Source organism: Polyodon spathula, chromosome 9 (assembly GCF_017654505.1).
Source record: "Polyodon spathula isolate WHYD16114869_AA chromosome 9, ASM1765450v1, whole genome shotgun sequence".
In the NCBI taxonomy this organism is placed as follows: Eukaryota; Metazoa; Chordata; class Actinopteri; order Acipenseriformes; family Polyodontidae; genus Polyodon; species Polyodon spathula.
The window spans coordinates 36,486,170-36,498,542 of record NC_054542.1 but is presented as its reverse complement, the minus strand read 5'-3'; the positions used below and the strand labels follow the sequence as shown (position 1 = coordinate 36,498,542).

The window sequence follows — 12,373 nt, the reverse complement described above, 5'->3', positions numbered from 1 at the left end:
ATGTTTAATCACTGTTGACTGTACCGTTGCAAATACATGTTTTCAAATTGGGATTCCTGACAATCAATCAGTGGCTCAGCTCTTAGCACACAGCTGCACAAAGAGGCAGATCTAAATTCAACCACCATTTCAATAATAAATTAGAACCAAGCCTGTTGTTTTACTTACTTTTACAGGCACAAATACACATAAGAGACTCACACGCACTGATTTTTGACACACTGAGGTTGATTTTCTCAAACTTTCCTTCTATTAATGATTTAAATAATACCGAAAATGAAATCTGCCACCATTTACATCAATAGAAAAGATGCCAGAGACTTGTCTGCGTTCCTACTGTTGGTCTTTGCTTTCTGCATGAACGCTGTCCATTTCCTGCAATTCTAATGAGGTACATCAAGTGGAAACAAACTTGAAAACGAGACGGATGTGATACTGACCACAGCTGAACAAACATCAGCTGATCATTTGTTTTTAAGAATAAACATCATTATTTTCGTTTCACTTTTCACCCAGGTGGAAAAAACTTTATTTCTACAGGGGTGGATGCACAGCTAATTAGTTTGCTCCCACTATTAAGAGAGTCTGAAGGGATCTTTCAGATATTTCTGCTGTTAGACTTGTCTCTAGCATAGACAGTGTAACACTACAGGTTTATGTTTTGATACACAGCAGTCCAAATTATTTTAAAATAAAGCATTATATTTTAATAAACCAAAGGCATACAAAATAGTAATGAAAACAAAAAACAGACAAACAAACTTGACTTGAGGAAGTTGACTCTGGGGTCTGCAGTTACTTAGTAAAAACAGTGCTGTGTGAGTCATGCAAGTGCTGTACGTTTCAAATCCCATTCTCACCAGGCTGAAGATTTTAGCTGCCTGGGCCCTAGCATTGTCAAAGCTAATTATAAAAAATATTTATAACTGCAAGGTATTTTTTTTCTATGAATCATTTCTTACTGTGTGATAATTATCATGCTGAAGGTCAGATAAAATGAGCATGCAGCTTACTAAATCAGAAACAAGAGAGTTTTCCCAATAAATGTTCTTCACTTCATGCATTTGAAGCACCTGAGTTGTGACATTCTTTAGCTGTTATTATTCCTTCATATAAAGAGTTGGTTCTTTCAATAAAACTGCTGTTCTCTTGTCTTGTGTTGCTGCTGCAGTCATTCTGGAAAGAAAGTAATTAACACAGTGAAATAACCAACTTACTGTATCTTGTTATTGCTGCGGTTCACTAACACTGACATTGCTCTTTTATTGTTTATATCGGCACATGTATTTGCATGCTATACTGTAGATACACTGGCATATGACTTTATGGAGTAAGTCATTGTAAAGTAAGCTAAGGTGTTGTAGTATTGAACATTTTAAGAACAAATAAGGTTAATGTATACCTCCTTATTTTTGTGACTTGTTTGTGATCTAAAGAGGAAGAAAAAATGACAAATTAAATGGTTATCTATATCACAATGGCTAAAGACCGCAGTCCATGTACACTGAATCACTATTGGCTGTTGGTTGTCCTACAGTGTTAACCACAACTTCAACATTAATACCCAGTTTATCTGTATATGCAGTTAACATTTCAAACTGAACTTGGTCCCAGATGGGGGAGGAATTTATATAGCATACAATTCTTAGTATCTGGCCTGACAACTGCTTATGTTTGTATTATTAAAGCAATAAAGACATGACAGGTCAAGAAAGCAATTGAAACTGGAAAAAAGTTAATGTACTGTATAGAGCAGAACAACAAGTCTAAAACTATGAATACCAGAGGCATTTACATGGTGTTAAGATGCATCTCAACTTCATAGATTTTTTAAAAATATTACTCACACTTTTAAAACTTTTCTTGCACAGATGACCAAAAATACAGAAAAAATTGCTATTGCAGCCAGGGGTGTATACAAAACAATATACTTTTGATTTGCACTGTTATTTGCCAGGTCATTGTTTTCTGCAAAGCAAAAAAAAAAAAAATTTATTTCAAAACACATTTTATTTTGTAACTTAGAGATCATATTGGATATTAAAATCTTGGCCTAACCAAAGGATACAGTTATAAAAATGTTGCAGTCTTCAGTGTTAAATAGAACCAGGAACGTTACCGAAGTGACTTGAACAAAGTTGTAACTTGTTACAGTTACAGTCACTCCTCAGCCACAGGTTACATTTTACAGATGTACAGCTTGAAATATTCTTTGAAGATCTAGCTGTCAAACCCACACGTTCCAGTAATGTGATATGAGAAGTGCATTCATGTGACATGTAAAGTTTGACTTGCACTGTTGAAGCGCTTTTCTATTTGTTATGTTATGCGTTATTCATATTCCGTTTTTAAAATTGTAACTAAGTAATTGCATTTTTTTTAGTCACATAAAATGTAAGGCATTATCACATTTCATTATCTGTCTGAAAAAGGAACCATTAATATTATAGAAAAATGTAATTAGATTACAGTAATGCTTCACTCCCCAACACTAATGCTGAATAATAATAATTATATATAAACATACCTTTTACAACAAGATGCCATGTTGCTTTGAAGCTGCCCTGAGATGATGTTACTTCACAAGCATAGCCCCCCTCATCGGACAGCTGCACATTGATAATCTGAAGCTTCGCTGGGTCTGTAGGGTCGGCTCTTATTCTTTCTGTCACATTAATTCCATAAGTGCAGTTTGATCGGCAGCTCACAAGAAATGTCTTGTTTCCAAAATAATGAATGTTCACCTTGAATACATTTTCATTGCATGTTTCTAATTACCAATGCATTACCATATGCTAAAGTGAAGGGTTTCCTCCACTGATGGTCTTAGTGTGACCTTGTCGGCTCTGGTGGCTGTTTACACTTCTTTGTCCACTTCTTTGAAAAATTACAAAGGTGACATTTGATAATCTTGCCTTGTTCAAAAAATAAGGTTTGATATTTTTAACACTTTTCTAGACAGCAGATAAACAGCTAACAACTTCTATATTAAGTCTATAACAGTTTCATGTATACCAAGCTGAATTTAATTAATACAATTAAAAAGTCTTTAAAATGTCCATACGGTACTCTTACTGGTAATAAGGCCCTAGAGAACCAGCGATTTCTACATGCAGTAGCACAATATTGTGTGTGGAGGCAGAGATTCTGAGTATTATTGGAGAAAACCAGCTTCAAGACAGTCAGGCAATTGAGTCTTAAGATTTGAATAAGGCACCTGACTGGAACACTAGATGGCGATAATCACTAGACTTGACTTCAAGAGTTATGTTCTTATCAGTGGTATCATAAGGCAAATACTACTTACATTATAATTATTTATTTTTTAGATATGCAGTGTATAGGCCTTCAAATAAAAGATCAAGGGATTCTAAAACCAATACAATGGTATGTACAGTGCCATGACAAGATTGAAAGAGCTATGGATATACTGAAAAGCAGGTTCAAGCTGTGGTCAGTGTTTAATATGTCTTTTTCTACTACTAGACATTTTATGTCCACCATGTTTTATAGTTGTTGTTTTTTAATGTACTGTATAGTATTGGAACTATTAAACTTTCCTGTGAGTTTTGCTTTATACATGTTTAATCACTGTTGACTGTACTGTTGCAAATACATGTTTTCAAATTGGGATTCCTGACAATCAATCAGTGGCTCAGCTCTCAGCACACAGCTGCACAAAGAGGCAGATCTAAATTCAGCCACCATTTCAATAATAAATTAGAACCAAGCCTGTTGTTTTACTTACTTTTACAGGCACAAATACACATAAGAGACTCACACGCACTGATTTTTGACACACTGAGGTTGATTTTCTCAAACTTTCCTTCTATTAATGATTTAAATAATATCAAAAATGAAATCTGCAACCATTTACATCAATAGAAAAGATGCCAGAGACTTGTTTGTGTTCCTACTGTTTGGTCTTTGCTTTCTGCATGAACGCTGTCCATTTCCTGCAATTCTAATGAGGTACATCAAGTGGAAACAAACTTGAAAACGAGACGGATGTGATACTGACCACAGCTGAACAAACATCAGCTGATCATTTATTTTTAAGAATAAACATCCTTATTTTCTTTTCACTTTTCACCCAGGTGGAAAAAGCTTTATTTCTACAGGGGTGGATGCACAGCTAATTAGTTTGCTCCCACTATTAAGAGAGTCTGAAGGGATCTTTCAGATATTTCTGCTGTTAGACTTGTCTCTAGCATAGACAGTGTAACAATATAGGTTTATGTTTTGATACACAGCAGTCCAAATTATTTTAAAATAAAGCATTATATTTTAATAAACCAAAGGCATACAAAATAGAAATGAAAACAAAAAACAGACAAACAAACTTGACTTGAGGAAGTTGACTCTGGGGTCTGCAGTTACTTAGTAAAAACAGTGCTGTGTGAGTCATGCAAGTGCTGTACGCTTCAAATCCCATTCTCACCAGGCTGAAGATTTTAGCTGCCTGGGCCCTAGCATTGTCAAAGCTAATTATAAAAAATATTTATAACTGCAAGGTATTTTTTTTCTATGAATCATTTCTTACTGTGTGATAATTATCATGCTGAAGGTCAGATAAAATGAGCATGCAGCTTACTAAATCAGAAACAAGAGAGTTTTCCCAATAAATGTTCTTCACTTCATGCATTTGAAGCACCTGAGTTGTGACATTCTTTAGCTGTTATTATTCCTTCATATAAAGAGTTGGTTCTTTCAATAAAACTGCTGTTCTCTTGTCTTGTGTTGCTGCTGCAGTCATTCTGGAAAGAAAGTAATTAACACAGTGAAATAACCAACTTACTGTATCTTGTTATTGCTGCGGTTCACTAACACTGACATTGCTCTTTTATTGTTTATATCGGCACATGTATTTGCATGCTATACTGTAGATACACTGGCATATGACTTTATGGAGTAAGTCATTGTAAAGTAAGCTAAGGTGTTGTAGTATTGAACATTTTAAGAACAAATAAGGTTAATGTATACCTCCTTATTTTTGTGACTTGTTTGTGATCTAAAGAGGAAGAAAAAATGACAAATTAAATGGTTATCTATATCACAATGGCTAAAGACCGCAGTCCATGTACACTGAATCACTATTGGCTGTTGGTTGTCCTACAGTGTTAACCACAACTTCAACATTAATACCCAGTTTATCTGTATATGCAGTTAACATTTCAAACTGAACTTGGTCCCAGATGGGGGAGGAATTTATATAGCATACAATTCTTAGTATCTGGCCTGACAACTGCTTATGTTTGTATTATTAAAGCAATAAAGACATGACAGGTCAAGAAAGCAATTGAAACTGGAAAAAAAAATTAATGTACTCTATAGAGCAGAATAACAAGTTAAAAACTATGAATACCAGAGGCATTTACATGGTGTTAAGATGCATCTCAACTTCATAGATTTTTTAAAAATATTACTCACACTTTTAAAACTTTTCTTGCATAGATGACCAAAAATACAGAAAAAATTGCTATTGCAGCCAGGGGTGTATACAAAACAATATACTTTTGATTTGCATTGTTATTTGCCAGGTCATTGTTTTCTGCAAAGCAAAAAAAAATTTTTTTTATTTCAAAACACATTTTATTTTGTAACTTAGAGATCATATTGGATATTAAAATCTTGGCCTAACCAAAGGATACAGTTATAAAAATGTTGCAGTCTTCAGTGTTAAATAGAACCAGGAACGTTACCGAAGTGACTTGAACAAAGTTGTAACTTGTTACAGTTACAGTCACTCCTCAGCCACAGGTTACATTTTACAGATGTACAGCTTGAAATATTCTTTGAAGATCTAGCTGTCAAACCCACACGTTCCAGTAATGTGATATGAGAAGTGCATTCATGTGACATGTACAGTTTGACTTGCACTGTTGAAGCGCTTTCCTATTTGTTATGTTATGCGTTATTCATATTCCGTTTTTAAAATTGTAACTAAGTAATTGCATTTTTTTTAGTCACATAAAATGTAAGGCATTATCACATTTCATTATCTGTCTGAAAAAGGAACCATTAGTATTACAGAAAAATGTAATTAGATTACAGTAATGCTTCACTCCCCAACACTAATGCTGAATAATAATAATTATATATAAACATACCTTTTACAACAAGATGCCATGTTGCTTTGAAGCTGCCCTGAGATGATGTTACTTCACAAGCATAGCCCCCCTCATCGGACAGCTGCACATTGATAATCTGAAGCTTTGCTGGGTCTGCAGGGTCGGCTCTTATTCTTTCTGTCACATTGGCTCCATAAGTGCAGTTTGATCGGCAGCTCACAAGAAATGTCTTGTTTCCAAAATCTTTCTTCCAAGTTATTTGTGTTATATTCTGAATATGTGTAGAGTTACACTGTAGAGTGACCTGTTTGCCCACAGATGTGTTATGATAGGCAAATGATGCTGCTCTTTTGTGATCTGAATGAAAAAAAAACAAACAATTGATTTCCAAAATAAAGTTTCACAAAACAGGCCTAAATATCTTGAAAGGCAGGGAGCCTTTTGTATATAATGTATTTATTATAATCTAACTCTTCTCTATACTGTTCATGGACCATGTCTTACAAACAGACTAGGTGCATTTTTTCCACATCATGTCAACTATACAGTATATAAAGTAAATACTTACTGTATTAAACCAACACTCACGTACGTTGAGGACGGTGATATGAGATGAATGCATAGTATATTGGTTTTATGACAATCAAATATCCCTTAACTAGCTTCCCTGGGCTTTGTACTTTGGGAAGCAGTTTGTTTGTGTATAGCCTGCTAATAAACTTAAGGTCCCTGTGGCAGGGCGGATGCCCCTGCATGTAAATAAGTTCTGTTGTAGTTTGGCAAGGATGTGGTTACAATCCCATCCATGCAATAATAAGTGTGGACTGTGGCCATTCTCAAATTGGTTCATTGATTGCCATTTTGGGGATGGCCACCTGTATAAAATAGGTGCCAGATCCTTGGTTAGGAGGCTAGTTTAAGGGTCGGAATGGGAGCAGTAGGTTGTGCTCCCTGCTCAACATCATGACAGCTCTGCTTGGGTGTTGCTCTTTTGATTTGTATTTTGATTAGTTTATTTAAATCTTTTGTTGTCTAATTAATTCAAGTGTCTGCTTTCCTGTTGCTGACCATGATGCCACTCTACCACATATGGTGGCTGCATGGCAAAGCAGACACAGACAGGATACTGCAGTTTAGCATGAATGCACACTTTTATTAACTCAGAAACAAAGGATTTAAACAAACAAATCAAAATTAGTTTATCAAGTTACTTTGCTCAAAAGCACCCTGAGAATGAAATGTGTGTTTTTATAATTTTTTTTTTTTTTTAAACTTTTTAGGAGCACTTAAATGTATTTTTGCATGATTATTCATTGTGTGTTTTGTATTCCAGGAGGCTGCTGTTGTCTTTTTATCGTTATGTATCTACTCCTGTGTTATTTGCTATTATTAGAACACTACAGTATGTGGGTTATATTGTTCAGCACAGTGTTTGTACGACCAGTAATGTAAAGAAAAATACCTTTATTTCTGACCACATTGCAAATGCCCCTAAAATAGTTCATTAAACCTTGAGCTTTCTTACAATGTAATATATGCTTTAATAACAATTCACTTACTCATACCACACCCGTTCAACATGAACTCACAAATATGTACAACTTCACATAACCTTTCCATAATACATACAAAACATAGATTTGCTCTGCCTGCTTCATAATGTATTGCTACTGTTAGAGTTTGATTTCTTTCCCCGCTTTTTCTAACAACAGCCTGGGTTAGTTTTCATAAATATTGAACTTGATTTTTATGCATGAAATCAGATTTAAAAAAATCTAAAAAACAAAACTTTAAATGTCTCATATTCTGTGATAAATGCCCAATCAAGAGAGATATAAGGTTCTCATATATAATGTACTTTCATAAACGAAAGGACTTTAATTTATTGAGAACATAGATTTGTATTTTCCAAAGTCTCAATCAACACCAAAAAAACATTTACATACAAAAAATAAAGTAAACTATTCAGAGTATTCTACATTTGACAGAGAAATACATAAACAAATACATACATAAAATAACAAATACATTAAAATGTATTTACTGCTGAATAGGCTGAGCTCATATTTAGAGTAGAAACAGCTGGGTTGCATAATTTAATGTATAACTGTATAGAAAATACTCGTTTTATGGCATTATTTACAAAATTATTATAAAATTATATTTTGGGACCAAATCAACCAAAAGAATTCAAGCAAAATTCTTTCATTTATTTCTATAGCTGTGAATGTTGTGTGGTACACAGAAGTCTGGTATTTCAGAGGTAATGGATCATTCAAGAATAGAATCTTAAGCACAATTAAGATTGCACACAATTTTGGCTCATTGCTAGTGCGACATTGATACCTGTATGAATATGTATAACTAATGAATAACAGTTCATTATTTTTATTTATGCAGACCATTTTTTTTTATCAATTTAGATTTTCTTAAACTGTTTACACAATTTAGATCTGAAACATCTGTACACGCAGGTAGATTAACTGCACTGTAGTCATGCTATCTCAGTACAGTAGTATTCAGGGCTCTATATTGACACAAATCTATCACTAGAAGGATAATAGCACATTACTGAACTGCTTCATTACATGTGTTCAAATGTAATTATATGTACAAAACACTAACCACAGAATACAACGCTTAATTATCCATCTGGTCAGCCCATTGACTACTGTTATCATAGTATAATTACAATGCAACTGCAATGTTGTTAATTTACCTGTTAATGTACCTGCATTCTAAGGATAACCCCATATTGACTATGTATCATTTATACAGTAAAGTGTTTCTTGTACTGTATATATTACCAACATTAAAAGAAAAATCAAACACCACTGTTTAAAATAATAATAACTGACAAAACAAAGTTAACAGTACAGTGAAATTGTGCTGGGTTACCACTACCACTACAATAAAACTGCAATAAATACTATTTTATTTGTTTTAAAAATTAAGATTGTGATAGTATTATACTATGATTTCCAGTTACTGTTTCTATAAAGATAAATAATAATTAATTTAAATTAATGGTTTTTACCATTTATTCAATATATATAATATATATATATATATATATATATATATATATATATATATATATATATATATATATATATATATATTATATTATATTACCTTTAGAGATATAGGTATTTACCTTTAGAGAGTAGTAAAGCAGTCCAGAAGATTATAATTTCCAAAGCTGGTCTGAGCTTTGTCTTTGAGTCCATGCTGCTCTTTGTCAGGTATGGTATAATTGTGTACGTGCTCTCTCAAATTGACAGGGACATGCTAGCTATGTGAAGACCAACGCCTTAGTACTGATGTCTGTTTTATCACCCACTAATTTTAGATTGCACCATTGCACCAATGCTGTATAGAGCCATATTAAGGGCACACTATAAATAAGTACAGTAATCTAAATTTGAAGAAAAAAATAGTAAAGTACTTTCATCTATTTAACATAAGCAACAAAAAAACAAACAAAAAAAGCCCAGCAACAATCTTCATTGTTGTTGTTTTTTTTATAGCTAGCTAGATAGATAGATAGATACTCAATTGAACCAATGCTTCATACAGCCATATTAAGGGCACTATAAATAATTGCAAAAATGCAATTTGAAGAAGAAACTATTTAAGCACTTAAATCGACTTTCATAGTGCAACTTCACTATATATATATATTTGATAAATATGAGCTGCACTGAAGGCATTATGTTAATTTTGAAGCAGACTGTTGTGAATTATTGGATCACACTGAACATATTTGTCTATTTACAACTATTAACACTACAGGCAGAATATAAATGATGAACATACTAAACAAACAAAATGTCTGATTTTCCCCACAGTTTAACACAGATATAGATTAAATGGATAATATATTTTGCTGATATGAAATTCATATGACTAACTCACTTACTTCCTGAACTGGATTATTATGGTGTAAAGGTATATAGACTCCTTGGTCATGAGCAATGTCTGTGAACAGGTCTACTCTGAGTTGCTCCCGCCATAACTGCTCTTCTGGGTAGATCATCACTTCTCTACCCCCATGCATGAAAGAACTGGCTGAAGCAAAATTCTGCAGCTTGTTCACTTAATCTGGGGGCTGGTGAATCTGTTATTCTGTGAGTCTGGAACCCTGACTCCCACATCTGTTGATAAAGGAGCTGTCACAAAACTGTTAACCATTAATGTTTCCATCAGTTACTAGGCAAGATGAGTTACATGTGGACCAGACAGTGCTTTGTATTGTGTAGGCCTGAGGTATAATAGGATATTTAATATTTAATTTATTTAATATATATATATATATATATATATATATATAGATAGATAGATATAGATAGATAGATAGATAGATAGATAGATAGATAGATAGATAGATAGATAGATAGATAGATAGATAGATAGATAGATAGATATATTCCCTAGCAATGTTGAACATGTCACCAGCATATCCCATGTATACAATGAATATAATACCATACTACCTTGTGAAGAGCAAGTTGTAGTTTTTGACTGGTACTTAATGCAGCCAAAATACTTCAAGCTTTTGTTGTGTAAAGAGTACAATTTTCAGTCATGCTGCTGCTTTCTCCTTCTCAGAACCCGATTGACTGAGATGATCCCTGAGGTTTACAATAAACATAACTGACATAACATAAACTAACTGTCTGCTGGTCACAATTCTAACTGAAACACAGGGAGAGAAGGAATGTAGAGAACCTCCTATTTTGTAACAATCCTGGGGAGTGGTTGGAGGTAGCATCTATATAACTGTGCGAGTCAAAAATGCTAAATGTGTTTTATTGAAGTATTTTATTGCCAGTGTTGTAATTTGAAAATATAAACATCAGTTTATATTTGCACAAAAAGAAGTATTTTATTGCCAGTGTTGTAATTTGAAAATATAAACATCAGTGTTAACTTACTGTATTTATTTACAGTATACATTTAAAAATACATTTTGCATGTACACAGCATCCTTATTAGCAGGAATTGTAAAAGCTAAGCAGAAATGCAGTAGACTAGCGTTGAATTTATTTGACTGGAGCAGGCATAATGATAAATAATAACTCATACTTATGTAACAGTTCAAGACATTAGAAGCTACGAAGTTTATGCTTTAAAAAAAAAAAAAAAAAAAAAACCCACTATAAATGACACTATTGTGTGACACAGATTCTGTCCTGCCGAGGTTAGAAGCTCTAAAACCACAATGCAGAATAGCCCGGCTCTTTTTCCACAGCGGTTAAAATGTTCACTTGCAGCCAGAGGCGCCCGTTTGCACCCAGCCTCCATCGTGTAACAAACACATACTGCAAACCTTTAGGTTTTATCATTTTTTACCTCAAAATCAGACTTTACCTGGCAGAGCAACTCCCCCATACAATTCAAATCAAAACTTTTATATCCAGAGAGCTGAACGGTCACATGAATTTAACATGATTTCTATGGATTGAGGAAGCCTGGTCAGTACCAGAGCAGAATTATCCAGACGAGCTAAAAAAAAAAAAAAAAGGTTAATATTGGAGCAAAAATTAACACGTTAAATGTACTGTATTGAAAGAGAAGCAACAATCCAGTCCTTTAACAAAAGTAGTGCAAGTAATAAAACATATACAGATGATTAGTTTGACTTGTCAACAACTTACTACCCATGAAGGCCACACATGCAGTTTGAAATGAAGCTAATTAAAGCAGATTTGTTTTACCAATATGAAAAGTATATTAAACCATATATTTTAAATATATTGACATATTTATTTTGATCACTTAACATATTTTAATATCAGGCGATAGTCACATTCAAAAAAGCTTGGACTTGTTTTCCAGCTGCTCTGCAGTAATGTTCCACATCAGCTTTAGTGATGTAACTGCAGTCCATCAGCTTCATAGCAGACAGGCAGAAGATTGTCTTGGAATGTTTTATTTATTTATTTTTTTGTTAAATAGTGCTCACCCATTGCAATGTTTTCATTTATAGTACATTGCTATGGAAAACATGCAAACTACCAGGAGAGCTGGGAGTACCGGAATATAGAACAAGTCATTGTTTTCTGCAAGGTCACTGTTTTCTGAAAAGAGAAAAAAATGAAATAATATTAATTGAAAAAAAATAATTGTTATGAATAACAGAAAAGGCAGGTTCAATTCAACCTATAACAGCTGCTTTACTGAATCTGTTAAATTCTAATAAATGCATTACAAACCTACAATATATTCATTTTACAGCAAGACACAAAGGGTGAGATTTTATCAATGTGTACCGTTACATTTCCCTGAAATAAATCACA

The 12,373-nt window shown here is 33.5% G+C and overlaps 1 protein-coding gene and 1 long non-coding RNA gene across 3 annotated transcripts; both read right to left on the bottom strand.

Annotated features, from left to right (window-relative positions):
• Positions 1–748: 748 nt before the first annotated feature.
• On the bottom strand, positions 749–3,002 carry LOC121321331. Its single transcript, XR_005950927.1, has 4 exons — positions 2,528–3,002; positions 1,848–1,968; positions 1,403–1,430; positions 749–1,176 (listed from the first exon to the last, which is right to left on the bottom strand). It is a non-coding gene; the product is annotated as an uncharacterized LOC121321331 (long non-coding RNA).
• A 1,009-nt stretch (positions 3,003–4,011) lies between these two features.
• On the bottom strand, positions 4,012–9,353 carry LOC121321308. Of its 2 annotated transcripts, XM_041260206.1 has the most exons (5): positions 9,229–9,353; positions 6,111–6,428; positions 5,431–5,551; positions 4,984–5,011; positions 4,012–4,757 (listed from the first exon to the last, which is right to left on the bottom strand). In XM_041260206.1, the coding sequence occupies exons 1-5, from the start codon at positions 9,299–9,301 to the stop codon at positions 4,638–4,640; spliced, it is 660 nt and encodes a 219-aa protein (XP_041116140.1). In that variant the 5' UTR covers positions 9,302–9,353; the 3' UTR covers positions 4,012–4,637. The 2 variants fall into 2 exon arrangements, with proteins under 2 accessions (XP_041116140.1, XP_041116141.1); XM_041260207.1 differs by lacking the exon at positions 5,431–5,551.
• Positions 9,354–12,373: the final 3,020 nt, after the last annotated feature.